Raw genomic sequence first — 27,169 nt, 5'->3', positions numbered from 1 at the left:
AAACCAACGGTGTATTGGACAGACAGGCAGACGAGTGCAACTCCAAGCCGGAAGTTAAACAGCCAAGACCATTATGTCTCTGGCTCTCTCTGTCTGTCGCTCTCCAGTGCTTTATGCTGGAGCGGACTTTTTAGTGTTCAGTGTGGTTGGGAACTGTAAATGCGCTGTTGACATTTTCGTTAAATGGAGTGTGCGTTTGAGTACTGTATATTGCTTAATTGTTGTATTCTCATGTAACTGTATGGGATTGATTTGTGTATTGGCTTAAAATACTTTGGGGACATTTTAAAGGCCTTTTGTATTGAACCACACACCCATTAATGTAACCCACTCCCTTTTCACTCTGTCAGGAATACAGATACTTTTGGAGATGTAGTGTATGTGGACACACCTTGAAATGAGTGGATTTGGCTATTTCAGCCATACCTGTTGCTGACAGGTGTATAAAATCGAGCACCCAGCCATGCAATCTCCATAGACAAACATTGGCTGTAGAATGTCCTGTACTGAAGAGCTCAGTTACTTTCAACGTGGAACCAACAAGTCAGTTCGTAAAATTTTGGCCCTGCCAGAGCTGCCACGGTCAACTGTAAATGCTGTTATTGTGAAGTGCAAACATCCAAGAGCAACAACGGCTCAACCGCAAAGTGAAAATCATATAAAATAGAATTCCTGCAGTTTATTTTTATGTAGAAACTAATATTATACTCGTTTGACTGCTTACATCACAGTATTCACAGTTATTCTGCTGTTATGAACTCAAATGCTTTGTGGTATGATCTTATATTCACAGATGGTGTTGCATAGTTTCCTACTCAGCTGATCAGTGTTTTGTTTCTGCAGCACCAGACCAGTCAGACCTTTAAGTACAACAGGACAAATAGGGTAAATGCTCTGAGCCACTGTCTCAAGTCTCTCCCATCTTCATCTTCCAAAGAACATTTGCCAGGAGCTACATGCACACGAATCCTATCCTCCTCTCCTCCCCCCACTGCTTTTCTAACTTCTCTTCCCCTCACATCTCTCCCACTGTAAACAGTGTCTTCACAAGGCTGTGTAATCCCAGAAGCATCCTCACTTTGTTTAGGTGGTGTTCTTTCAGAGTATTAATCACCCTGTGAAGTGAAAGGGAAAATATGACCCATGCAGCATATATTCAAAATCTATGTCATTGTCAAGTCCTGGTTTGTTGAGACAGGATATTACAGCATTCTATAAATCACGACTTTCAATTAGGTTTTGTGTGGTATTAAATAGGGCTATCCTATATAACTACAAATTACAGACAATGTATTTAATTGCAATTGACCATTCTTCATATATGACAGTCTTGCTGTCCTTGAGATGTATATATTGACAAAAGGGAGGAAGGGACACTGGATGAGAGGAAAGTGTGAACAGCCAATGTGAATGAGACAGAAAGCAGAGAAGAGCAAACTGCAGACTGTGGTACTGACAGATACGGTAGCTAGAGTGAAAACAAAAGCAACAGAGAGAAGTGTTTGATCAGGCCTCTTCCAAGTCAGTTGCCTCCTACCTCCACAGACAGACAGACACAGCTGCCAGACCAAAATACCACTGGGGCCTGGCCTGAACCAACCCCAAAGAAGGGGAGGACATCCAGGCAGACCCGTACAACTCTTCCTCCTATGGAGTAAGCCTTCCCAGGACTTCCACTTTCAAGGCCCCAGACTCCCACAGCCCCCACCCCACACACAATGGTACAGTCCCAGGAAGGCCAGTCTATTTTTGGAGGGCGGGGTCAGGCTGAGGAGAAGGGCAGGTGCTGAATGTTTTTGAAGCGCACTCCAGCCAGCACTACTCCTCCCTCTCTTTTTAACCTCTATCTGTGAGGTGTTCCAGTCTTGTCCACTTGGTAATGAACCTGGATATGGACAACGTAGAGGTGTTTGATGCTGGGGAGAAGGGCAGGGGTCTTAGGACCACCAAAGACCTTTGGGCTGGGGAGGTAGTGTTCGCTGAGCCCAGCTTCGCTGCAGTGGTCTTCGACAGGTAGGGCCCAATGCATGGAGATTTGGGTCATAATGGCAAAATCTCTGTGGCATGCACACATCCATTATTTATCAGTAATAAAGCCAAATTGAATGCACAAATGATACCTACATGGTTCCTGTATCAATGCATATCTTTAACAATTTGAGATTGTGGATCTTTTTATTAAAAAGAATATCCATTCTGCTATGTCTTTGACGGGTAGGGGCTGATTCATGGTGGCCATGTATAGTATTGGTATCTCATAGTGGAATGAGCATATAGTTACTCCTCAGGTGCTGGGTTAAAAAGGTTACCTGCTGTTCAAGTATTAATGTAATTAATTTTAATATCTGTTTAATATTACAACCAAACAAAAGATTCTTGAAATAAATGGTAGTTCAGTTTGTCCAAAACTTCACATCCTGTTGTTTAAATGCTTGCAAATGCGTTTGTTGACACACTTTCAGGAATGTGCTACTCATATACAGTAAAGTGATGTCATACTGTGTGTCCTTTGCCTCCATGAGTGCAAGATTCATGATTCAGCATTATTCTTCCCAAAATTGTGGCTTTTCACACAGAAAAACGTTAGCATTAGTGCGGATTGTTCAGCTCATCGTGTTAACTTGTATGATTTGAGAGGTCCTCAGCATTGGGTTCAATGTTGGGTATAGTGTAGTAGGTGCCCAAGCTTTGTAAATCAACATGGAGCTAGTGTAAAGGACGTCACGCTGCTTGCTTAGCGAGTACCACTTCATCCCGATTCAGCCCACACCTACCGCAAACTCGGGACCCCTGCCTTGCTAGCACACGTGACCGCCCTCCTGAAGCGTCTTACCAGTCAGCGCCACGCGAAACGCTAGATATTCGCAGGTGCCGGCCGAGGAGTAAGTTTCACACATCCACATATGTTACACTAGATCATAAAAATAATCCAATGTTCTTACCAGGCAGGATTCACTCACTGTCAAGGTTCTGTCACTGGCAATGTTTTTGGTCCAGCCCTGAACATTTTGATGGTTAAATAGCAGGCTGTAAAAAAATTAAAAAGCACCTGTGTTCCTTAGGACCATGTAGTCACCGCGAAACCAGCGGGCGGGCTGTTTGACTTTGCACCCACAGGTTTATATAGCCAGTGGGGCACGTTGAATTTGTTTTCGCGCATGACTCGTTAGAAGGTGCTTTGACAAAACCGCACAAAATGACTGGCGGAAATGATTTGTGATATTCTTCCTATTAATTTGGCTCCAGCCTTAAAAATGCTTGGGATTTTTATTTTACCTTTATTTAACCAGGTAGGCTAGTTGAGAACAAGTTCTCATTTGCAACTGCGACCTGGCCAAGACAAAGCAAAGCAGTTCGACACACAACACAGAGTTACACATGAAATAAACAAACATAAATCAATAATACATTATTTAACCAGGTAGGCCAGCTGAAAACAAGTTCTCATTTACAACTGCGACCTGGCAAATATTAGTAATTATGACCCAATTCCTGAACGCTAAGAGTGCAGCATAAGCAGGCATATTTGTGACCAGCATTCCAGCAAATATAGAGACCATGACCTCTCGACACACACACACTCATATACACATAAAAACAGAGTGCACTGAACTGAAAGTGTGGTCTTATTCAGTGACCATCCAACTGTACAGTAGTAGATGGAGGTTTAACAAGATTATACAGTGTATCATTGTAATACCTGTTTGTGTGTTTGTTGCTTATCTACAACATGTCACCACTAAAGTGACATACTTTCCCCCCCTGCCCAACCATGTCTTACTAAACAGCAGATGTACAGGGGCTTTGCTAGGATTTGAGGGGAAAAAAGGAATTTTAACAGCCAAATGCATCAAGATCTACTAAGAATGAAAAGCCAATACCATATAAATACAACACATTCAGATAACTCAGTAGCTACTGTGGATCTCTACTCTGGAACTCATACATCTACAGCGTATTGCGAAAAACCTCCATACCACTCAACAACTTCAAACAAACTCTGACCTGTTCAATGAGCCAAACTGCTTAAAGAAATTATAATAATCCAATAACTCAGTTCACTTTCAAAGGAGAGATGTGGCAGACCTTCACAATGTCGAAGTACAGTGCATTCCACTGAAAACATGCATTTCGGTACTGTATTTACTCCAATATTAACACATTTGTTTTAAAATAGGGTTATCATTGACCATCACACTATTTTATTTTCTATTTTAGGACCCTAGGCGTATCGGAAACAAATCTGTCCAAATTATTTTATGATTCTTTTGAATCTGGCCTTATAAATAACACACAGATGTCAAATCAGGTAATGCTGAATTTAAATCTGAATTAAATATGCTTTCAAGTGATTGAAATGTATCAGACAGGTATTGGAAAATTCAGGAAAGCAGAAGGAAGATCAACAGGCAGTCATTTCATATTTCTTAGAAAAGAAGATCACATGTGTTCTTGAAGCTTTTCAGCATGCCAACAGTCAGTGCAGGCATTAACAAACTAGTTATTTCTTATTAGACACACTCCCAGACACCCATGGGATAAACTGTTTACACACACACACACACACACACACACACACACACACACAAGCCCATAGCTTGTCTTCAAGGTGTGGCAGTTTATTTTAAGCAACCACTGTTAAGTATTATGATGTTTTTGGCATTGCTGTGTCACTTACACATCTTTCTAGACCTATGCTAGGTCTGCTTTTTGCAGACCTAGGAAAAAAATTGTTCTAGAGGGTCTAGCCTACACAGTAATGTCCAGAGCAGTAGGACATGTTTATCCAGGAATATTGAATGTGTGCCACAAATGTTCTATTTTTATATACAAAAACATACTCTACTCCCCGGCCTTCACCTTAAGGCAAAGTTCAGAGATTGATAAAGTTGTGTACAACATGCATGTTCAGAAAGTAGGTTTGAATGCTGCTAGATTATTATATATATATTTTTTAGGAAGTCTAGCCTCGTGTATTATGTGATTTTTTTTACTTTAGAAATGCGATCTCGGGTACCTGTTTGTTGGCACATCAGAGGGAGTGAAAGCTGGGACCAGTCAGGTGCCTGTCTACATGGGCATTTTAAGAATGTTGTTGTTGTTGAGGGGTCCTCCCTTGAGGGGACATTTTGAGCCCCCACCCCACCCCCCTACCCCCAAAGGGCACATTTTTCCACAGACATTAGTTGCTATGATTATGTTTATCCAACAATTGAAAATATGTATTTCAGATACGTTTTTAATTTTAGGAATTTATTCAATATATAGGCTATATAAAGTGGGGGCCCCTAGGCAGCTGGGGCCCGTTTTAATTGAAAACTATAAAACTACAGGCACAATCACAAAGAGAATTACAGTACTCATTGTTTTAAGGTAACTTTGTTGTTGTCCACATTGTTTAAATATTTTGATGTGTGCTTGATGTTCAACTGTCATGGGTAGAGTAAGTCATGTACTCAGTTTGTTTACTGAACAACTAAGGGCCTTACTTTATAGTAAGGCAACAGAAATATAGGCTAGTTCTCATATGACTAGTAGACCAAGACCTTTCACCGTAAATAGCTAAAGTTCTCCCAGCTATGGATGAGGCTAATAGCTTAGCCACCGAACCCCACATACATACATACATTAAACCAGCAGTGATATAATGGTGGAGCTCGACAAGTACATGGAATGACAGTGGAAACTTTTTCAGATGAAGTACAGAGTTTTAGAGAGAGAGAAGAGGAGAGATGAAATAGAGAGAGAGGTGTGGAAAGTGTGTGGAGAATGTCATCATGTTTCTGTAATGTCATCTCAGAATAGCCCATTACGTAAATATATCACACAAGTAATACGAGCCAATATTTTTGGGATATGTATGATGACACTGAAAAAGGGTGAGGGGAAACAAGAGGATAGCCATGAAAGACCTATAGAAAAAAAGGAAAGAGGACATATGATGAGGTAAGGAGTAACGACTTAGATTTAAATGCTGACACAGAACAGTCCTATTCTTTACTGATAAGGTACAGAAATGGCTCCCCACTCAGTTTGATGAGAGCTCATCGTTCATCCCTAAAAGCCTACTCTTCAGCACACCAACATATCCCTGGTATTTGCCTCTCCAACCTGCTGGCTTCACACACTACCATGGCCATCTAATCAACCCCAGTTTCAAAAATGGACACAATCACTGGCTTTGAGACCCACCACAGTGAAAATAGCTAGCTAAATAAATCCACTCCATGATATCATCCACTGGTTATTGCCTTGCTTTGTTTATATCTAGCCCATATGAATATGATAGTTAAAGTAACAAGGATAGGAGGGAGCATGAGACTGCAACAGGGTTTGACTACAAGAGTGCCAGGGGGCTGGGCAACCCCATAAGGAATCATGACCTCTAACCCTTGACCTCCCTTACCCTCCCCCCAGTCTGTCTCAGCAGGTGTGCCATAGCTGCTTCCGTCGCCAGGCCAACCTGCACCGCTGCGCCCAGTGTAAATTCGCCCACTACTGTGACCGAACCTGCCAGACTGCATGCTGGGATGAGCACAAGCAGGAGTGTGCCGCCATCAAGAAGTACGAAAAGGCCCCTAATGAGAATGTACGGTAAGGAGGCAAGGAGGGAGAGGGTGAAGGGAGGGAGAGGGTGAAGGGAGGGAGAGGGTGAAGGGAGGGAGAGGGGAATGAGAGAGAGTTAAAGAAGAGAGGAGGTGGAAGAGGAAAAGGAAAGGGGAGTAGGAGGAGAATGGAGGGAAAGGGGAAGTGGAAGAAATACTGGGGTGGGTTGTTGTCAATGCCTTGGCAAGTTGATATAACCCTATAATGCTAATTAATGGTAACTCTCCCTGTTCCTCTCCAGTCTTAGTGCCCGTGTGCTGTGGCGCATACAGAAGGACACAGGCATCGTGTCGGACGGCCAGCTGACTTCTGTGGACCAGCTGGAGGACCACGTGGCCGACATGCTCGCTGATGACTTCAAAGAGCTCAAGATCGACATACAAAACTTCCTGGACTACTGTCCCAAAACCAGGCATGGCAAGGAGTACATCGCACACATCTTTGGCATAGTACGTATCACTGAGTTAGTCATCTTACCATACAGTTCTCTCAAACTTTGGCACAGTACATACAAGATCACTGGTTAATCTATTATGACTATAGTATGTGTTATTTTACTCTATGTACTGTGAGGTATTGTCATCATTAACCTTGGTCTCTCCCTCTATCATTCGCTCTCTCTCCACTTTGTTTCTGGCATTCCATCTGTCCCTCTCCCTCACTCCATCCATCTGTAGATCAAGTGTAATGGCTTTACTCTGAGTGACCAGAGGGGTCTGCAGGCGGTGGGAGTGGGTCTGTTCCCTAACCTGTGTCTGGTCAACCATGACTGCTGGCCCAACTGTACTGTCATCCTGAACCATGGCAAGTATGTATCCCGAGAGAGAAAGATAAAGAGTGAGATTTATGTGATTTGTAAACTTTATGACTGCCATCTTCTCTTCCAGCCAGTCAGCTCTGAACACAGCCTACCACTCTAAAAGGAGGTGGGTCTGCCTGCCTGCTTTGAGCTAATGTCTAACCTTTGAACCTTGAACATCTGATCCTCAAAGATCTCTTTAACACCTGTTATAAACCTCTATCACTGGATGCTAGTGAGGAAGGTAAAACAGAACTGTACCAAATTACACTCAGGCATTCTAACCTTGACTGTGACATTGATGTGATTTTCCATACATTTCTAAATTTTTTCTTTAGCAGTAGCCTACAGGACTATTTTTCTCAGCGAACAAGATCAAAAGAGTAATTATCATAAGTCTCAAATTTAACCCCTAGGAGGGAAAAACTAAATATTATGAAACTCAACAAATTGGGTCTGTCTAACTAAAACGTAGAGCATGGTTTGTTTAGCTCTTAGTAGGACTGAATTGCTGTCCTGCTTGGGGCTTTGTTGAGTATCTATTGTGAGAGACTGAAATCGAACAGTCATCTACCTTAATATTACTTCAAAACATCCCATCATAACAAGAATGCATTTGTTTTTTTTTTACTTTTAGACTGCCTGCATTGTGGTGATGACCTGAGATGTGTTTTTGGTCATCTGTCAGTGCAAAATCCCCAACTGCTTTGTTAGAATGTTTCTTCAAGTTGAGGGAAATGGAAACCCCCACTGTCTCTGCAAGCTAGCTGTTGATGTTTCTCTAAAGCTTCATTTATTGCTCATCAGGAGCCAACAGTCCAAGAAGTTATTGAACTCTGAACAATCAATATAACCTTCTCTGAACTTTGAGCAGCCAGGACTATCCAATCAGTGATGTTTATGTTTGCTGACTGGCAAATGAAGGTTTCACAGTTTCCTTATCTCATAAAGACACAAAATGCTGCCAGGTACCTGGCAAACTATGTCAATGCAATAGCTTTCCTGCACTTTTGCTATCGTAGCAATTGAGAGGGACCATTTGTAGGATGGCTTGAACTCAGTCACAGCCCTACCCTAACAGGGAAAGCACACTTCCACCTGTGCCATAAAGGTCCAAAGACCTCCAGGGGCTACACTACCCCTTTACCCTCCCCTATGGTTACTCCCATGACATCACACTACAGCATCCCGCTCATCAACTTCTCTAGGGCCTGTTCTATGGCCCAGCATGTGACATTTAGAGCTGATCCTAGAGCAGCCGGTACACTAAGGCCCAGGGCTAACCATGCCGCCCTGCTCCCCCAGGATCGAGCTGCGTGCACTGAGTAAGATTGCTGAGAACGATGAGCTGACGGTGGGCTACGTGGACTTCCTGAACGTGTCAACGGACCGCCAGCGCGCCCTGAAGCATCAGTACCACTTTGACTGTACCTGTAAAAGCTGCAGTGAGCACCTCAAGGATGACCTAAAGATGGCTGCCAAGGAGACTGACAGAAACAAGGTGGGGAAAGTAGTGGCAGGTTAAGGACAGGGTTGGTGTCAATTCCTTCCATTCCAAACAATGGGGTTCTGGGTCCCTGGACCCTGCCATACCCAGACTCACGTTGGGCACGTAACTCTAGCATGCAGATGGGCACCTCTCAGCTGATGCATCAGAAGCACCTTTTAAAATGATCATACCTCTGAGGGCCCAGGGGCCTTAAACACTTCAGCCTAGTTACTATTCAGTTGAGTCTAGTTCCATGCTTCCCCTCACCCTTAACTCAACTTAATCGTGCCTCACATGATCCCCACTCTAAACATCAGCTGAGACCATAAAACAAAACACATGTAGCAGTTGATAAATCAAGTTATTCTGGTTATCTGTGATTTGGTCACCTGATGCTGAATTCCAATTGATTGTCTGAGACATTGCTAAATCCTATGACTAACTCCCTCGGCACATGGCCATGTCTTTAGACACGGGTCAATGACATGGATCTGGATATACGTTATATATCCATGTATAGGCATTGACTTGGAGCAAATTGCCGATTAGGTCACCAGGTGTGTCACTACTTACTGGACCAACACGTTAAGCAACATGTCCTTCAATGAAACAGAGTTGTGGATGTCACTTGTGGGTGTCTGCAGTAGTGCATTTGTCATGAGCTTTATTTTACTGTCAATGATAGTGAGTGAATGTGGGGCTGTGCATGTTCCCTAAATAGCCCTACACTAACACTTGTTCAAATTATTCTCTCAGCCCTCTGATGAGCTGGTAAAGGAGGTACAGGAGTTCAGTTTGGAGTGCTTGGCCAAGGTTGAGGCAGCTCGCACTGCTGGTGACTTCCATGAGGTAACAAGCCCATCCTTTACCATTAGGAACGGCATTGGAGCTTGATAAATAACCACCTTTCTCTTGCCCATATAACTCTCTATTTTACCCGCCAAAGGTTGTGAAGCTGTGTCGTGAGTGTCTAGACAAACAGGAGCCCGTGTTGGGTAATACACACCTGTACCATCTGCGTTTGCTGAGTACAGCCAGTGAGGTGCTGTCCTACCTGCAGTTCTTCTCAGAGGCTGCAGAATATGCAGGCAGACTGGTGGAAGGCTACATGTGAGTGATGGGACCAATGTGCCCATAAGATTAGCATGTCTATCATTGAAATCACATTCCTTTCACTTAGCCTTACCTAATCTTTATCCCCTGAGCAGGAAGTTGTACCACCCCAATAATGCTTATTTGGGCATGGCCACCATGCGGGCTGGTGTGACCCACTGGCACGCAGGGCTCATCAAGGTTGGCCATGAAATGATCTGCAAGGCCTATGCCATCCTCATGGTCACCCACGGACCCAACCACGCCATTACCAAGGACCTTGAGGTACCAAATACCTTGTAATTTAACTTTTGGAATTAAAGGCAACCCTGTTCAGTAGAGCACAATGTTAAATTAAATAGAAATGTGTAGACTGGTCAGGTAGTGTTAACTCAATTGCTACCAGACTTTTGACCCCTGACTTTGTTTCCTAGTCAATGCGTATGCAGACTGAGATGGAGCTGAGGATGTTCAAGCAGAATGAGCATGTCTACCACAGTATGAGAGAGGCTGCCCTGCAGAACAAGCCCATGGCTGAAGCAATCAGTGTTGACAACATAAAGGCCCTCAGCCACAAGCATTTGTAGAAACTGCATTTCAAGGGCATGAGAGTAGTTGCCAAATCTACCCAAAAGTATCCCTGTTCTCACATTGAAAGTGGGTTACACCAGTTTTGCAACAGCTAGATATTATGTTGAATGTAAGTAGTGAAGTTCCTGCTTTTAACATTGAGATTTCCATCTGTATGAAGTACAATATACAAGGCCTCATCTTCATCTGTAAGGCTCAAAGGTACTTTGAGCCTTACATGCTAGTAAACATGCTTTGAGCCTTACATGCTATTGCTCCCAGTCCTATGCTATTGCTCCCACCTTCATGCTAGTAAACATTGAATCAGTGTACCAACCATGTGCCTAAGTACCATGTGAAATATTGAACATAAGAGGTAAGTGAATAATTGAGTGTCATCTATTGCTATATACTGCAGCTCTACCAAGCAAAGCTACAGAGAAATTTTAGACAAACCACAGTCAAAATACATTTTCTTCATTTATTCAAAGAGGGTTGAGAGATCCCTAGATGCGTTTGCTTATCCTCTTGTAGACGATGGGGCCCAGCGTCATTGTCTGGAAAGGTGCACAGATTAGGGTCTACAGCAGTTACATTTGTTGACAGTTCCAACCCATGCTGGTCCAACAACCACATACTTACAGCGATAATGGTGTCCCCATTGAATTCAGTGACCGAATCAATGCCCTTCAATGAGACCATTAGCTTGTTCCCAACCAGATTCACCGTAGACTGGGGAAGGGTAGAGGAGTCAGTGCATGACATACCATATAGGAGTAAAACTACATCAAGTTACTGCACTACAGCTTGTCATAAGTACGTTTAAAACCAATCATAAAACTAAACAGCTGATGTTGAGAGAGAAACAAGACTTTTGCACCAGCACTAAGGAAACAGTTTATCATTTGCAAAAGTTGAACTGGAAAAGTGGCTGCATACTTTGGCCCTCAAGTACCATAATAGCCCACCCATGTCATTTATAAGTCAAATACAAGTTAACTAATGTTCAGGTGTGCCCACAAGGCCAAGTAAATGCAGGCATGTCTGGTTGACCAACTCACCTTTATCTTCTCTCCAGTCAAAGTCTCCAGCTCAGCCTCCTGGCCAACTGTGAACGAGTTAACTATGACCTTGGTGCCCGTGGTCACGGTCACTTTGAAGTGGTCTCCATTCTGCTCAATCTCCGACAAGCTCTTGATGTCCTTGCCCTTCTGGATGAGATCATCTGGCAAACCTAAGTGTTGAGGAGGAACATGTTAAAAGGGGTTGGCAGTACACATTGAACTATATACAAACTATATTATTACTAAATTTTACTTTTCAGCCTATAGCCTTTCACAATGGTGTGCAGGTTCCCTTTGGATTACACATCCATGCTTTTCGATTTGGGAATTTGTAGTCAAGACAACATCTTTAGATTTAAGAATAACCATAGCTGAGGAGCACCATAGTTAAGATGAGAAACCCAACTGACCTAGCAGTATTTTTGGGTGCAGGGATTATGCTATTGGTGCATAGATGACCTTATCTGAGCTGCATGTGGGTCATGGACATCCAGTACCATAAAGTATGGCACTTTAACTGCAATAGCCTAGGGCCATCAAACTATTAAGGAAAAGGTTTAAGTTACAGCAGAATTTGCTGTAAATAAATCACAAACGACAAATTCTCTCAAATTGAGCTGTAATAAGACTAATTCCAGAACATTACATCTTGATTGCTTACCTGACTGATAAATTACAAAGACTTAATGGCAACTGTAGTTTTATTGGGGTGTTCAGGGTGCAGAGTGACAATGTAAGTTAACGCGAAGATAACAAAAAGTTAACTGACCAACTATGACAGCCCACTAAATATTGTTTTGCCAATTTATATTGTTGATGTTCTGTTGAAACAGTCAGAAATTGGCTTATCTATCCCTATAAAAGTGTGACAGTGGAAATTGAGAAGATAGTACCACAGAACAAAATACTGACTGTTTGCACATTCATAAGAGGCTGTTTTATACTGTCTATGATAAGAGCATAACCCTACTAATAGTTTGTTACTTACCAATTGCCTTCATGAAAGGCTCAAAATTCTCCTGAGACTCAAGCTGATATTTCCCAGTGAAGGCCATCGTGAACTTAAGAGCGGGTGGAATGTAGGAGAGACCCTTCTACCTTTATATACCAAAGAATGGGGTAATTATTAACCAACAGATAGATACATCAGGTGACTTAATTACTACGTGGCCATCAGGTGACTTAATTACAACGTGGCTTCAGGTGAGCTCATCAATTGTGAAACGCGTGAGCGACAATTAGCTGGTTCTCCCACAGCTGCAATCGGGGGACTTCAATCAACTTCAACTATGTCGACGATAGTTTCAAGCTAATTTGGAAAACATTTATTGGTATGGGCGAATTAGACCTATCACTTGGCCTATGACTGATTCACCGAGAGTCATTATCCTTGACTGTTTGTGTGCGTATCAGATCTACCTTTGAAACGTCCACTGCATATAATTTTAATAAAGGCAAAAAAACATCTAGTGAAAAATATCAGCTGGGGCACACCCAAAACAGTAAATGTGCTGGCGAGTAAACTGTAGTAGGTTATAAAAAATGTACTGGGTAAACCCAGTGCTTAACTTATGCAGGAGTTCACCGGACCTGAGTACCTTCACCTCAAATGTTTTGCTCCTGTTATCCTTATAAAATATTAGCTCAAAAGGATTGTGGAGCTCGTGTACCTAAATGTAAACATTACCGGCACCTAAAATGAGTACTGGCGCCTATTTCATTCCAAGTCAAGCACTGACTCTTAATAAATGTCAAGTCCCCATATTTGTTTTAATTCAATTCAGTCTGGTATGAGACCGGTTGCCCCTTTCTGCAAAAGCAGGGTGTTTGCGGAAAGCTGAGTATATTTGCTATTGATCAGTGCCGTCTCATCTTACTACCATATATGGGCATACACATTTATAGGGCAGGCGGAGCCAATGACCTCATTTCAAGATGGCTGCTACCTACATTCCGGTTAGCGTTGTGAAGTATAAACGAAATAAACACGGAGTAAGTTGGTACACACCGAAAGCCGGGACTCCACAGATCATGTGGATATCTTATTTGTCTGCCTGTGACTTACCGTTATCGATCACCAGACCCGAGAGTAAAAATGTTTATTTTACACAACTTCTAGAGCAAACATCTTACACAAGGTAAGCTTCGATTTGGTCCGTGTTTGAGCTATAGCTACATGGGGGTTATCAAATTAATCGTTAGGTTGGTAGGAACAAATCTAGCCTATTACCAATGTTATCTGATGTATGACCTAATTGCATCATCGAATGTCCACCAAGTGACAATCTTTGCGCACCAAAAATATGTTGGTACCTACTTACAGGGGATATGGATGCAGACAGCGCGTATGTCCCCAGACACCACCACAATGTTTGAGAGAGGTTGGTGTTGTAGAACATTTTGGCACATCCAGTGTGTAAAAACAGTGCAATTGCCATATTCGAACACTGTAGAGGTTGAAAGGACACTTGAATGTACCCCGGATACTCCATAACACCACCACAATGTTTGAGTGAGGTTTTATATGATAGAAATTAGTGATTGCTCAACAAGCTTATTTGACATGTGAATTAGTGTTATTTGACACGCAAAGACCCAAACGGCGTTCCATAGTATGAGAAATCCTGGTTGAGAATGAAACGACTGAACAAATGAACAACAACAATTTTTGGTCAGGTGTGTGTGTAAGGCAAAGCAGTTAAGAAAAAAATCGTATTTACAATGACGGCCAAACCAGGATGACGCTGGGCTAATTGTGCGCCTCCCTATTGGACTCCCAATCAAGGCTAGATGTGATACAGCCTGGATTCGAACCAGGGACTGTAGTGACGCCTCTTGCACTGAGATGCAGTGCCTTAGACCGCAGCGCCTGTGTGTGTGTTAAGCATTCTAGTACAGTTAAATAGTTAAAAGGTTGCTAAAAAAATGTAATATCGGGATATTACATTTTTGGCCGATACTGATATCCGATATTTTCCTTGTCCCCCCCCCAAAAAACGATCCCGATATGACATTTTTTTTGCGAGCTTTTAACTATTTAACTGTACTAGAATGCTTAACACAAGAAGCCAAGGTAAGTTGCTAGCTAGCATTAAACTTATCTTATAAAAAACTATCAATCTTAACATAATCACTAGTTAACTACACATGGTTGATATTACTAGTTTATCTAACGTGTCCTGCGTTGCATATAATCGATGCGGTGCCTGTTAATTTCTCATCGAATCACAGTCTACTTCGACAAATGGGTGATGATTTAACAAGCGCATTTGCGAAAAAACCACTGTCGTTGCACCAATGTACCTAACCATAAACATCAATGCCTTTCTTTAAAATCAATACACAAGTATATATTTTTAAACCTGCATATTTAGTTAATATTGCCTGCCAACATGAAATTGTCACTGCTCTTGCGTTCATTGCACGCAGAGTCAGGGTATATGCAACAGTTTGGGCCGCCTGGCTTGTTGCGAACTAATTTGCCAGAATTTTACGTAATTATGACATACCATTGAAGGTTGTGCAATGTAACAGGAATATTTAGACTTAGGGATGCCACCCGTTAGATAAAATACGGACCGGTTCCATATTTCACTGAAAAAAAAAAAAAAGTTTTGTTTTCGAGATGATAGTTTCCGGATTCGACCATATTAATGACCTAAGGCTCGTATTTCTGTGTGTTTGTTATATTATAAGTAAGTCTATGATTTGATAGAGCAGTCTGACTGAGCGGTGGTATGCAGCAGCAGGCTCGTAAGCATTCATTCAAACAGCACTTTCGTGCGTTTTGCCAGCAGCTCTTCGCAATGCATTGCGCTGTTTATGACTTCAAGCCTATCAACTCCCAAGATTATTAGGCTGGTGTAACCGATGTGAAATGGCTGGCTAGTTAGCGGGTGCGCGCTAATAGCGTTTCAAACGTCACTCGCTCTGAGACTTGGAGTAGTTGTTCCCCTTGCTCTACATGGGTAACGCTGCTTCGAGGGTGGCTGTTGTCGATGTGTTCCTGGTTCGAGCCCAGGTAGGAGCGAGGAGAGGGACGGAAGCTATACTGTTACACTGGCAATACTAAAGTGCCTATAAGAACATCCAATAGTCAAAGGTATATGAAATACAAATCGTATAGAGAGAAATAGTCCTATAATTCCTATAACTACAACCTAAAACTTCTTACCTGGGAATATGTTCCCATGTTCTGAGCAAGGCACTTAAACGTTAGCTTTCTTACATGGCACATATTGCACTTTTACTTTCTTCTCCAACACTTTGTTTTTGCATTATTTCAACCAAATTGAACATGTTTCATTATTTATTTGAGGCTAAATTGATTTTATTTATGTATTATATTAAGTTAAAATAACTTCCTTCAGTATTGTTGTAATTGTCATTATTACCCCCCCCCCCCATTTTTTTTTAATAATTTTTTTAAAATCATCCGACTAATCCGTATCGGCTTTTTTGGCCCTCCAATAATCGGTATCGGCGTTGAAAAATCATTGTCGGTCAACCTCTAGTTTTTATACATAACAAATAGCATTTAGGGATTGCAAATATGTAATAGCACTGTAATGATCTAATTTACAGACATGCCACTAGCAGTATTTCTGGGTGCAGGGGTTATGCTATTGGTTGCAAATAACCATTGAGCTAAATTACAAAGATTAGCTATCAGTCAGATAAGGTAATCTTACAGCTGCATGTGTGGGTCATGGACATCCAGTACCATAAAGTATGGCACTTTAAGTGGCCTAGGGCCATCAAACTATTAAGGTATAGCAGAATTTGCTATAAATAAATCACTTTCAGAATTAGCTCAAATTGAGCTGTAGTAAGATGAATAAAAACAAACTTGATTTTGTCCAAAGTAACTTAGCAAAAGCGCACTTTTAATGGCAACACTTGTTTACATGCCAGTTTTTAGCTCGATGGATGAGTTCAGTGTGAACAGCTTTAGACAATGTAATACTAAAACATTTGTTTACTAATATTACACTAAAGTTAGCTGACCAACTATGACCACCCTAATACAAATACCCACACTATATACAGTGCATTCAAAACGTATTCAGACCCCTTGACTTTTTCCACATTTTGTTACATTACAGCCTTATTCTAAAATGGATTAACAATTCATCAATCTACACACAATACCCCCTAATGACAAACCAAAAACATGTTTTTTAGAAGTGTGTGTATATATATATATATACACACTATTTTTTACGGAAATGTGACATTTATATAAGTATTCAGACCCTTTACACAGTACTTTTGTTAAAGCAGCGATTACAGCCTTGAGTCTTTTGGGGGAATGATGCTACAAGCTTGGCACACCTGTATTTGGGGAGTTCCTCCCATTCTTCTCTGCAGATCCTCTCAGGCTCTGTCAGGTTTGATGGGGAGCGTCACTGCACAGCTATTTTCAGGTCTCTCCAGAGATGTTGGGTCGGGTTCAAGTCCGGGCTCTGGCTGGGCCACTCAAGGACATTCAGAGATTTGTCCCAAAGCCTCTCCTGTATTGTCTTGGCTGTGTGCTTAGGGTCGTTTTCCTGTTAGAAGGTGAACCTTCTCCCCAGTGTGAGGTCCTGAGTGCTCTGGAGCAGGTTTTCATCAAGGATCTCTCTGTACTTTGCTCCGTTCATATTTCCCTTGATCCTGACTAGTCTCCCAGTCCTTGCCGCTGAAAAACATTCCCACAGCATGATGCTGCCACCACCATGCTTCACCGTAGGGATGGTGCTAGGATTCCTCCAGACGTGACGCTTGGCATTCAGGCCAAAGAATTCAATCTTGGTTTCATCAGACCAGAGAATCTTGTTTTTCATGGTCTGAGAGTCCTTTAAGTGCCTTTTTGTCAAACTCCAAGCGAGTGGTTATGTGCCTTTTACTGAGGCGTGGCTTTCCGTCTGGCCACTACCATAAAGGCCTGATTGGTGGAGTGCTGCAGAGATGGGAGAATCTTCCAGAAGAACAACCATCTCTACAGAGGAACTCTGCAGCTCTGTCTGAGTGACCCTCTGGTTCTTGGTTACCTCCCTAACCGAGGCCCTTCTCCCCCGATTGCTCAGTTTGGCCGGGCGTCAAGCTCTAGGAAGAGTTTTGGCAGTTCCAAACTTCTTCCATTTAAGAATGATGGAGGTTCTTAAATGTTCTTGGGGACCTTCAATGGTGCAGAAATGTTTTGGTACCCATATCTGTGCCTCAAACACAATCCTGTCTCGTAGCTCTACGGACAATTCCTTCTACCTCATGGCCTGCTTTTTTCTCTGATATGCACTGTCAACTGTGGGACCTTATAAAGACAGGCGTGTGCCTTTCCAAATCATGTCCAATCAATTGAATTTACCACAGGTGGACTCCAATCAAGTTGTAGAAACATCTCATGGATGATCAATGGAAACCTGAGCTCAATTTCAAGTCTCAAAGCAAAGGGTCTTAATACTTATGTAGGTATTTCTGTTTTATTTTTAATACATTTGCAAAACATTCTAAAAACCTGTTCTTGCTGTGTGTGTGTACTTTCAGAAAGTATTCAGACAATGACTTAATATTTTGTTACGTTACAGCCTTATTCTAAAATGGATTATATAGATATAGATATATATAGATTTCATCCATTTTAGAATAAGGCTGTAACAAAATATTAAGTCATGGTCTGAATACTTTCTGAAAGTACTGTATATATTCAGTTTTGCCAATTGATTGTTGATGTTCTGTTGAAATGGTCAGAAAAAACAATGTTTCTTTTAAAAAGAAGTGATGCAGTCAGTCTCTCCTTAACGCTTAGCCAAGAGAGACTGGCATGCGTAGTATTTATATTAGCCCTCTGATTACAATGACGTGCCACTCTGTTCTGGGCCAGCTGCAGCTTAACTAGGTCTTTCCTTGCAGCACTCGACCACAGGACTGGACAATAATTAAGATAATACAAAACTAGAGCTGCAGGACTTGCTTTTTGGAGTGTGGTGTCAAAAAAGCAGAGCATCTCTTTATTACGGACAGACCTCTCCCCATCTTTACAACCATTGAATCTATCTGTTTTGACCATGACAGTTTACAATCTAAGGTAACACCAAGTAATTTAGTCTCAATTTTTGTAACAGCCACACCATTCACTGTCAGATTCAGCTGAGGTCTAGAATTTAAGGAATGATTTGGTACCAAATAAAATGCTCTTAGTTGTAGAGATGTTCATGACCAGTTTACTACTGGACACCCAATCCAAAACAGACTGCAAATCTTTTAAGTGTTTCAGTGACTTCATTAGCTGTGGTTGCTGATGCATTTATGCTTGAATCATCAGCATACATGGACACATGCGTTGTTTAATGCCAGTGGCAGGTCATTGCTGAAGAGGATAAGTCCTTTAGAGTTAACTGCATGTCAGATTGCAGCCCAAATAAATGCTTTAGTTCAAGTAATAGACACTTCTCAACATCAACTGTTCAGAGGAGACTGTGTGAATCAGGCCTTCATGGTCGAATTACTGCAAAGAAACCACTACTAAAGGACAACAATAATAAGAAGAAACTTGCTTGGCCCAAGAAACACAAGCAGTGGAAATCTTTCCTTTGGTCTGATGAGTCCAAATGTGAGATTTTTGGTTCCAACTGTCTTTGTGAGACGCAGAAAATCAGACTTTGTAGATTACATTCCTTTCTCCCTTTTTTCCCTCATGTTCTTTGTTTTTCTCTATGCTATCCTCTTCTAACCAGATGATCTCCGCATGTGTAGTTCCCACCGTGAAGCATGGAGGAGGTGGTGTGGTGGTGCTTTGCATGCGACACTGTCTGATTTTATTTAGAATTCAAGACACACTTAACCAGCATGGCTACAACAGCAATATGCCATCCCATCTCATTTGTTCTTAGTGGGACTATCATTTGTTTTTCAACGGGACAATGACCCAACACACACCTCCAGGCTATTTGACAAAGAAGGAGAGTGATGGTAGTGCATCAGATAATTTGGCCTCCTCAATCACCCAACCTCAACCCAAGTGCGGTGGTTTGGGATGAGATGGACTGGAGAGTGACGGAAAAGCAGCCAACAAGTGCTCAGCATATGTGGGAACTCCTCCAAGACTGTTTTAAAAGCATTTATCATGAAACTGGTTGAGATGATGCCAAGAGTGTGCAAAGCTGTCATCAAGACAGTGTGGCTACTTTGAAGAATATAAAATATATTTCAATTTAACACTTGTTTTGGTTACGACATGATTCCATATGTGTTAGTTCATAGTTTTGATGTCTTCACTATTATTCTACAATGTAGAAAATAGTAAAAATAAAGAAAAACCCTTCAATGAGTAGGTGTCCAAACTTTTGACTGGTACTTAGATATATATAGATATATCTATCTATCTATCTATCTCTAGCTAGAATCCACATGGATCCATTTTAGCTAGATATCTTGCTATTAGTGAGATCGCCAGCTCGCTAACAAGCTTAGTGTGACTCAGCCTGACTATAACTAACGTTAGCTAGATACTTTATCCCAAAAAAATAAAAGGTTTTAGAATCGATCTGTGCAGTTTGTCTAGCTAGTGATTTTCTATAGCTAGTATCTTGGTTAGCCAGCCCACATTGAATGTTGTTGATTGAGGCTAGCAAGCTAGTGTGTGTCAAATTCGCATTAAATAGCTTTCAAACACAATTAGATGGCTAGGTAAACACCATTACTATCCTGCTATCTAGCTCATAATTGTTAAGTAAAAATAAGGCAGAGTGTAATTACATTGATTAATGTGTCTACATTGCTTGAGCAAACTTATTTTTAGAAGATTAGGATGAAAAGGTGGTCTCGGTACGTGCTTCCCAAACTTGGTCGAGGTCCCCTGAGAAGATCTATACAAACAAATTATTATATTTTCTTCTATTCAAATGGGTGTAGAATAAAACCTTTTAGTGTCAAGTAAGGACTGTTTACACTGTCGTTTGCTGTTTACACTTGGCTAAAACCTAGCCGACTATTAAATACATTCTTTTTCCACAGGTTCCCATTTTATGACAAGCTCAGGCTGCAGCAGTGGGTAGCAGATTATAGGTGGATGAATTGCAAACAAAGCCAACACTCTCGACTCTGTGCCCATCACTTTGAACATGAGTGTTTTCAGCATGATGACAAGGGAAAGGACTGCTGTGCCCACCATTTTCTCCTTCCCTGATCATCTTCAAAAGGGGTCACAATGCCCCATTGAAAGACAAAGGAATACGGTTGGTACAGAGGTAAGTGTGAACGTTGATCATGCGAAAGCGTCTGCTGTACATGATCACACTTACTGTGTAAGTAACGTTGTTGAGGATGCAGATGCTGGTCACAGCAATATCACTGTGATGCTGGATCTGCATAATGACACCAGTTAGTGTCAGATGTATGCCTACGTTACATCGACTATCACAGTTATATCATTGTAAGTGAGGAAAGTGTGGCGTCAGAGGTCCATGATACTGGGGTTAATGATCATGTTTATGCTTGGACACCCCTTGTTCCTGAAAACTACTACTGTAGGCTACTGACGTCACCAAGCAACGTTCCCACACCTCAGCTGAGCAGTGAGGATCCAAATCCAATACCGACAAACCCAAGCTCTATCCCAGTTTGCCTGCATTTTTTATTTCCTTCATTGGCGTGAATGTCATTTACTGTTTGCTTTCACATGCCACATACCTGAGGTCCTCTTGTGTGTTCCAGCTAACGTTAATCGCATACCATTTATCCAATTTCAATTGTGTTCAAGGCTGGCCGCTGCTGTTTCCTTGCCTCTACCAGAGAGCTACCTGGCTAACTAGAGTGGAGCTGCAGGCTGCATCACTAGGCGATGTTCCCACACTTCAGCTCAGCAGAGGATCCAATACGACAAACCATGCAGCAGATCCTCAATGGTATAGTGTCTTGGTTAAATACAAAGACTCCTTTACATTTGAATTGACAATGGTGCTTGTGTGCATCTAAGATGTTTTATAAGCAGCATGATTAGAGGCATAACCATATGGCTTTGGAAGTATAAGAGAAACTATTGTTAATGCTATTATCAATCTTGCATACTGCTTTCTGAAAGTTATTTCAAAACGTTTTACTGCAGTGGCCTAAGTCAGGGTCACACAGTGTTTCTTGGTAGTCTTAAACACATACTTTGAAACAAAAGTACACGCCTGACACACATGGTTATGGGCTTAAAGAAATATGACACCTCTAACATGCCAGTTATAGAGTTGAAATGCATTCAATTTTGAGTGCATCCCAATATTACACGTTATATTTCAATCGTTTGACATAGTTTTTTAGGGGATGCTACCCTGGTGTCTGAGCTGGGCATCCCCACTCAGCGCCTCTCCATTCCCGTGGGCGTTAGAGCGCTGGTCGGGCGCTCTATAGGTCCGGGTCACTCACAATACCACTCCCATCAACCTACAAGTGTTAGGGAACCACAGCGAGCCAATCCAATTTATGCTGATTAAGTCTCCTCGGGTTCCTGTGGTATTGTGAATCTCTTGGCTCCAGCAACACAATCCCCTCATAGACTTGACTGCTGGGGCCCATTCTGCAATGCTCATTGTCTGAAGTCAGCGCAGCCTGCCCTGAGACGTCTTCCGCCCAGTCTTCCTACAGGCTGGTACTCAGGGTGTGGGGTGCTATGGCCATTGTCTCCACCTAGTAATGAAATACAGAAGTGGAACCAGTAAAAAAAACTATTGGAAAACTGGGAAAGCTTTTTTTCAACTACCGTAGGTGTAATTGATATACAAATATTACCATATAATGCATGTTGAATATGTTGAGTATTGGAAAGTTAACAGGGCTAAGCAACACTAGGGATAAAAACATAAAAAGCTTAGGCAAAGAGATCTAACAAGTGGTTTGGACAACAGTTAGTGAGCTAGTAAGCTCCCTCCATGTGTAAACAAGAAGTACGAATGGGGGGGTTGTCACTGGACCAACAAACCGATGGGGTCCTTCGCAAAAGCATGCTTTAGTCCTTCTCTAGGTTAAGACCTCTGGGGACTAAAGTATCTAAGGAATGGATCCAGGACGTCTCTCTGGACCTTAAGTGTTTGTCAACATCGCCACCGTGTTTGTTTTGCTGACTTGTTCAATTCCCAAATAAAATAACTCACAAAGCGAGTGTCTTGGTAAGCAACTCCAGTGTATATTTGGCCTTGTGTTTTAGGTTATTGTCCTGCTGAAAGTGAATTTGTATTCCAGTCTCTGTTGGAAAGCAGACTGAACCAAGTTTTCCTCTAGGATTTTTCCTGTGCTTAGCTCTTGTAGACGAAAAATAGAGCGTGAACAAATGTGAACGATGATGACGCTTGCTGACGCCAGCCTGGCGTGTTGATTCAATTTGACATTGTCCGGATGGATGGCTTTATATTTGCATCTCACAGGAGAGTGTCACCTTCACAGTGGAAATCTCGGGGAAGAGACGTTCCCAAGGAAGTCCTGAGGTCTGACGCCAGGAGAGGTGTGACGACTGATAAACTTGAATTGACAAAATTGATGTTGCTGTGTGAATTAAATTGTCATGTTTGGATTGTTTCAAGATTTCATAAAGAGCTATGCATTTTGATATGTATTATTGCATTGTATGTTTTCTTGATAGTGTATTTTTAAAGTGACTGGATTGAAATTGTATGTTGAGTTGACTGGTTATCAGGCACATTCCTGTTGTCTGGTCATAACATTAAAATGGAGTCTTGCTAGATCCTACAGTGACGCACAGGGCATGTTGCATTTATTCACATAATAATGGAGTCAGATTGATAAATGTACTTCATTATTATTCAACATTTTTACACACCTACACTCTATTCTGTTTATTTGTATTCTAAATAACTCCCATACCCATAACATGATGCAGCCACATCCATGCTTGAAAATATTCAGTGGTACTCAGTGATGTGTTGGATCTTTGCTTTGTATTCAGTACATAAAGTTAATTTCTTTCCCACATTTTTTTCCAGTTTTACTTCAGTGCCTCTGCAAACAGGATGCAATTTGATATTTTTGTTATATACAGGCTTCCTTCTTTTCACTCTCATTTGTTAGTTTTGTGCAGTAACTACAATGTAGTGCAGTAACTACAGTGCAGTAACTACAATCCATGATACACCATCCAAAGTGTTATTAATAACGTCACCGCTTTTAAAGGGATATTCAATGTCAGCTTCTTTTTTTTTTTTTACCCATCTACCAATAGGTGCTCTTCTTTGCGAGGCATTAGATTAGCAATTTATTATGTGACTCGTTAAGCACATTTGTAAAAATTTATAAAAACATAATTCCACTTCGACATTATAGGGTATTGTGTGTAGGCCAGTGACACAAAATCTCAATTTAACCCATTTTAAATTCAGGCTGTAACACAACAAATTGTGGAAAAAGTTGGAGTGTGAATACTTTCGGAAGGCATTGTAGAAGAAGGGGAGGAGACTTGAGACAGTTGAGACACATGGATTGTGTATGTGTGCCATTCAGAGGGTGAATGAGCAAGTCAAAAGATTGAAGTGCCTTTTGAAAGGGGTATGGTCGTAGGTGCCAGGCGCACCGGTTTGAGTGAGTCAAGAACTGTTGGGTTTTTCACGCTCAACAGTTTCCCATGTGTATCAAGAATGGTCCATCACCCAAAGGACATCCAGCCAACTTAACACAACTGTGGGAAGCATTAGAGTCAACATGGGCCAGCATCCTTGTGGAACGCTTTTAACACCTTGTAGAGTCCATGTCCCAAAGAATTTATGCTGTTCTGAGGGCAAAAAGGGGTGCAACTAAATATTAGGGAGGTGTTCTTAATGTTTTGTAAACTCAGTGTACAAAATGATACATATAAGAGCATATTTGCATATAATTTACATCAGGATGCGTGACCTTCCACTTCTCTAAGGGGTTCTTTATCTTGTCATTTTTACTCTGATGCGCACTTGTTGATTGTTTTTGAGTAGGAGGACAGAAAGAAAGTACCTCATGCTGTACTCATGTTGAAAAGACAGGTGGACCCCTATAATGTCACAGCAAACAGTACAGTATATCTGACATCACTCCTAATATTTGTTTGACATAACTCATGTCAATGTAAATACAATGTGAGCGTTTTATAGAATCCTGGAGTTGGTATATTATACTACTTGTACATAAAGATTTTATTAAATATTGTATCATTTACAATTTGTGTACATTTTGTTATACAAGGCAACTTTACTGATTAATTGGGACACAGCTAAAATTATTAACAGGCAAATCATAGCTGCCTAACTTTTTTCACCAACTTTTCATTTTGTAACAAGTGGTATGTATTGTGATTGCGTTGTGTTGAATAAAAAATATACAACTAACTGCTAGATCTCCTGAGTTGCACATGTAGAGATAGCTAGAGCACAGATGATATAGTTCTTAATAAGTTACTTGCATACAACTGCATACACAAAATTACCTTTCATGTTGAGAGTGGTTGTGGTCACTGGTGCCTGCAGATTTCCCCTCCCACTGGTGGTGGGAAAGCAGATGTCCCCTCTCCAACCACTCTGCAGTCACGCAGATCCATGTCCCTGGCAACACTGGCAGAATGCACAAAATGAGGACGTGAGATGGTGTGTGGAGAGATACAGTGGAAGTCGGACATTTACATACGCTTAGGTTGGAGTCATTAAAACTCGTTTTTCAACCACTCCACAAATTTCTTGTCAACAAACTATAGTTTTGGTAAGTCGGTTAGGACATCTATTTTGTGCATGACACAAGTAATTTTTCCAACAATTGTTTACAGACAGATTATTTCACTTATAATTCACTGTATCACAATTCCACTGGGTCAGAAGTTTACATACACTAAGTTGACTATGCCTTTAAACAGCTTGGAAAATTCCAAAAAATGATGTCATGGCTTTAGAAGCTTCTGATAATCAACATAATTTGAGTCAATTGGAGGTGTAGCTGTGGATGTATTTCAAGGCCTAACTTCAAACTCAGTGCCTCTTTGCTTGACATCATGGGAAAATCAAAAGAAATCTGCCAAGACCTCCAAAAAAATTGTAGACCTCCACAAGTCTGGTTCATCCTTGGGAGCAATTTCCAAATGTCTGAAGGTACCACGTTCATCTGTACAAACAATAGTACGCAAGTATAAACACCATGGGACCACGCAGCCGTCATACTGCTCAGGAAGGAGGCGTGTTCCGTCTCCTAGAGATGAACGTACTTTGATGTGAAAAGTGCAAATCAATCCCAGATCAACAGCAAAGGACCTTGTGAAGATGCTAGAGGAAACAGGTACAAAAGTATCTATATCCACAGTAAATCTAGTCCTTTATCGCTCAGCAAGGAAGAAGCAACTGCTCCAAAACTGCCAAAAAGCCAGACTCCAAAAAGCCAGACTATGGTTTGCAACTGCACATGGGGACAAAGATTGTACTTTTTGGAGAAATGTCCTCTGGTCTGATGAAACAAAAATAGAACTGTTTGGCCATAATGATCTTAGTTATGTTTGGAAGAAAAAGGGGGATGCTTACAAGCTGAAGAACACCATCCCAACCATGAAGCACGGGGATGGCAGCATCATGTTGTGGGGGTGCTTTGCTGCAGGAGGGACTGGTGCACTTCACAAAATTGATGCCATCATGAGGAAAGAAATATTAGGTGGATATATTGAAGCAACATCTCAAGGCATCAGTCAGGAAGTTAAAGCTTGGTCGCAAATGGGTCTTCCAAATTGACAATGACCCCAAGCATACTTCCAAAGTTGTGGCAAAATGGCTTAAGGACAAAAAAGTCAAGGTATTGGATTGGCCATCACAAAGCCCTGACCTCAATCCTATAGAAAATTTGTGGGCAGAACTGAAAAAACGTGTGCGAACAAAGCCTAAAACCCCGACTCAGTTACACCAGCTCTGTCAGGAGGAATGGGCCAAAATTCACCCAACTTATTGTGGGAAGCTTGTAGAAGGCAACGTGAGAACGTTTGACCCAAGATAAACAATTTAAAGGCAATGCTACCAAATACTAATTGACTCTATGTAAACTTCTGACCCACTGGGAATGTAATGAAAGAAATAAAAGCTGAAATAAATAATTCTCTCTACTATTATACTGACATTTCACATTCTTAAAATTAAGTGCTGATCCTAACTGACCTAAGACAGTGAATTGTTACTAGGATTAAATGTCAGGAATTGTGAAAAACTGAGTTTAAACCTATTTGGCTAAGGTGTATGTAAACTTCTGACTTTAACTGTATATAGATAATCAATTTTATTCGTTTTGGTGGTTCAAAGGATGGTTCAAAGGATCCAGTCAGTGGTAGGATGGGGGCTGGGGTGTATATTCCAGATGTCAATGTTAGAGTATGTAAGAGGTTAACTGACTGTGTCCGTGTATTCGGCCGAGTTAATGGCATGATCATAGGTTTGAGATGGGTGAAGGAGGTGAAACCCCTTAGTGGTGATCTGCTTTGATTCGGCTGCAGTGTTGAGTAGTGTGAAGACGGACAGGTAGGATAGGGGAGACTTGTTTGTGGACATGATGGTGCTGTTAATGGGATTGGAAAAGATGGGAGTG

General features: G+C 41.5%; 2 protein-coding genes and 1 long non-coding RNA gene across 4 annotated transcripts; 2 read left to right on the top strand and 1 right to left on the bottom strand.

The window, feature by feature from the left end:
* The first annotated feature begins 558 nt into the window (after positions 1-558).
* On the top strand, positions 559-10,893 carry LOC115204109 (histone-lysine N-methyltransferase Smyd1-like). Of its 2 annotated transcripts, XM_029769431.1 has the most exons (10): positions 560-2,013; positions 6,418-6,594; positions 6,848-7,055; positions 7,284-7,414; positions 7,494-7,532; positions 8,711-8,906; positions 9,651-9,743; positions 9,841-10,004; positions 10,103-10,271; positions 10,421-10,893. In XM_029769431.1, exons 1-10 carry the CDS (start codon positions 1,880-1,882, stop codon positions 10,571-10,573), a joined length of 1,464 nt encoding a protein of 487 aa, XP_029625291.1. In that variant the 5' UTR covers positions 560-1,879; the 3' UTR covers positions 10,574-10,893. The 2 variants fall into 2 exon arrangements, with proteins under 2 accessions (XP_029625292.1, XP_029625291.1); XM_029769432.1 differs by lacking the exon at positions 7,494-7,532 and having other exon boundaries at positions 559-2,013.
* Positions 10,894-11,023: 130 nt separating this feature from the next.
* LOC115204112 (fatty acid-binding protein, liver-type) lies at positions 11,024-12,725 on the bottom strand. The gene is made up of 4 exons (XM_029769434.1): positions 12,609-12,725; positions 11,618-11,790; positions 11,199-11,288; positions 11,024-11,113 (listed from the first exon to the last, which is right to left on the bottom strand). The coding sequence occupies exons 1-4, from the start codon at positions 12,673-12,675 to the stop codon at positions 11,063-11,065; spliced, it is 381 nt and encodes a 126-aa protein (XP_029625294.1). The 5' UTR covers positions 12,676-12,725; the 3' UTR covers positions 11,024-11,062.
* Positions 12,726-12,836: 111 nt separating this feature from the next.
* LOC115204113 (uncharacterized) lies at positions 12,837-23,335 on the top strand. Its single transcript, XR_003880306.1, has 2 exons — positions 12,837-13,758; positions 20,615-23,335. It is a non-coding gene; the product is annotated as an uncharacterized LOC115204113 (long non-coding RNA).
* The last annotated feature ends 3,834 nt before the right edge of the window (positions 23,336-27,169 follow it).

This window comes from Salmo trutta, chromosome 12 (genome assembly GCF_901001165.1).
Source record: "Salmo trutta chromosome 12, fSalTru1.1, whole genome shotgun sequence".
NCBI lineage: Eukaryota > Metazoa > Chordata > Actinopteri > Salmoniformes > Salmonidae > Salmo > Salmo trutta.
The sequence above is the reverse complement of the archived record's forward strand: the minus strand, read 5'-3'. Positions and strand labels throughout refer to the sequence as shown.

What these genes read in the sequence shown, in the direction of transcription:
- LOC115204109 (XM_029769431.1), top strand. Translation starts at nt 1,880, where the DNA reads ATGAACCTGGATATGGACAACGTAGAGGTGTTTGATGCTGGGGAGAAG. An exon ending in GCCTACCACTCTAAAAGGAG is followed by an intron (nt 7,533 to 8,710) that starts GTGGGTCTGCCT and finishes CTGCTCCCCCAG; the next exon opens with GATCGAGCTGCGTGCACTGA. An exon ending in CCATTACCAAGGACCTTGAG is followed by an intron (nt 10,272 to 10,420) that starts GTACCAAATACC and finishes TTTGTTTCCTAG; the next exon opens with TCAATGCGTATGCAGACTGA.
- LOC115204112 (XM_029769434.1), bottom strand. Translation starts at nt 12,675, where the DNA reads ATGGCCTTCACTGGGAAATATCAGCTTGAGTCTCAGGAGAATTTTGAG. An exon ending in GCCTTTCATGAAGGCAATTG is followed by an intron (nt 11,791 to 12,608) that starts GTAAGTAACAAA and finishes CTCAACACTTAG; the next exon opens with GTTTGCCAGATGATCTCATC. An exon ending in ATGGGGACACCATTATCGCT is followed by an intron (nt 11,114 to 11,198) that starts GTAAGTATGTGG and finishes GCACCTTTCCAG; the next exon opens with ACAATGACGCTGGGCCCCAT.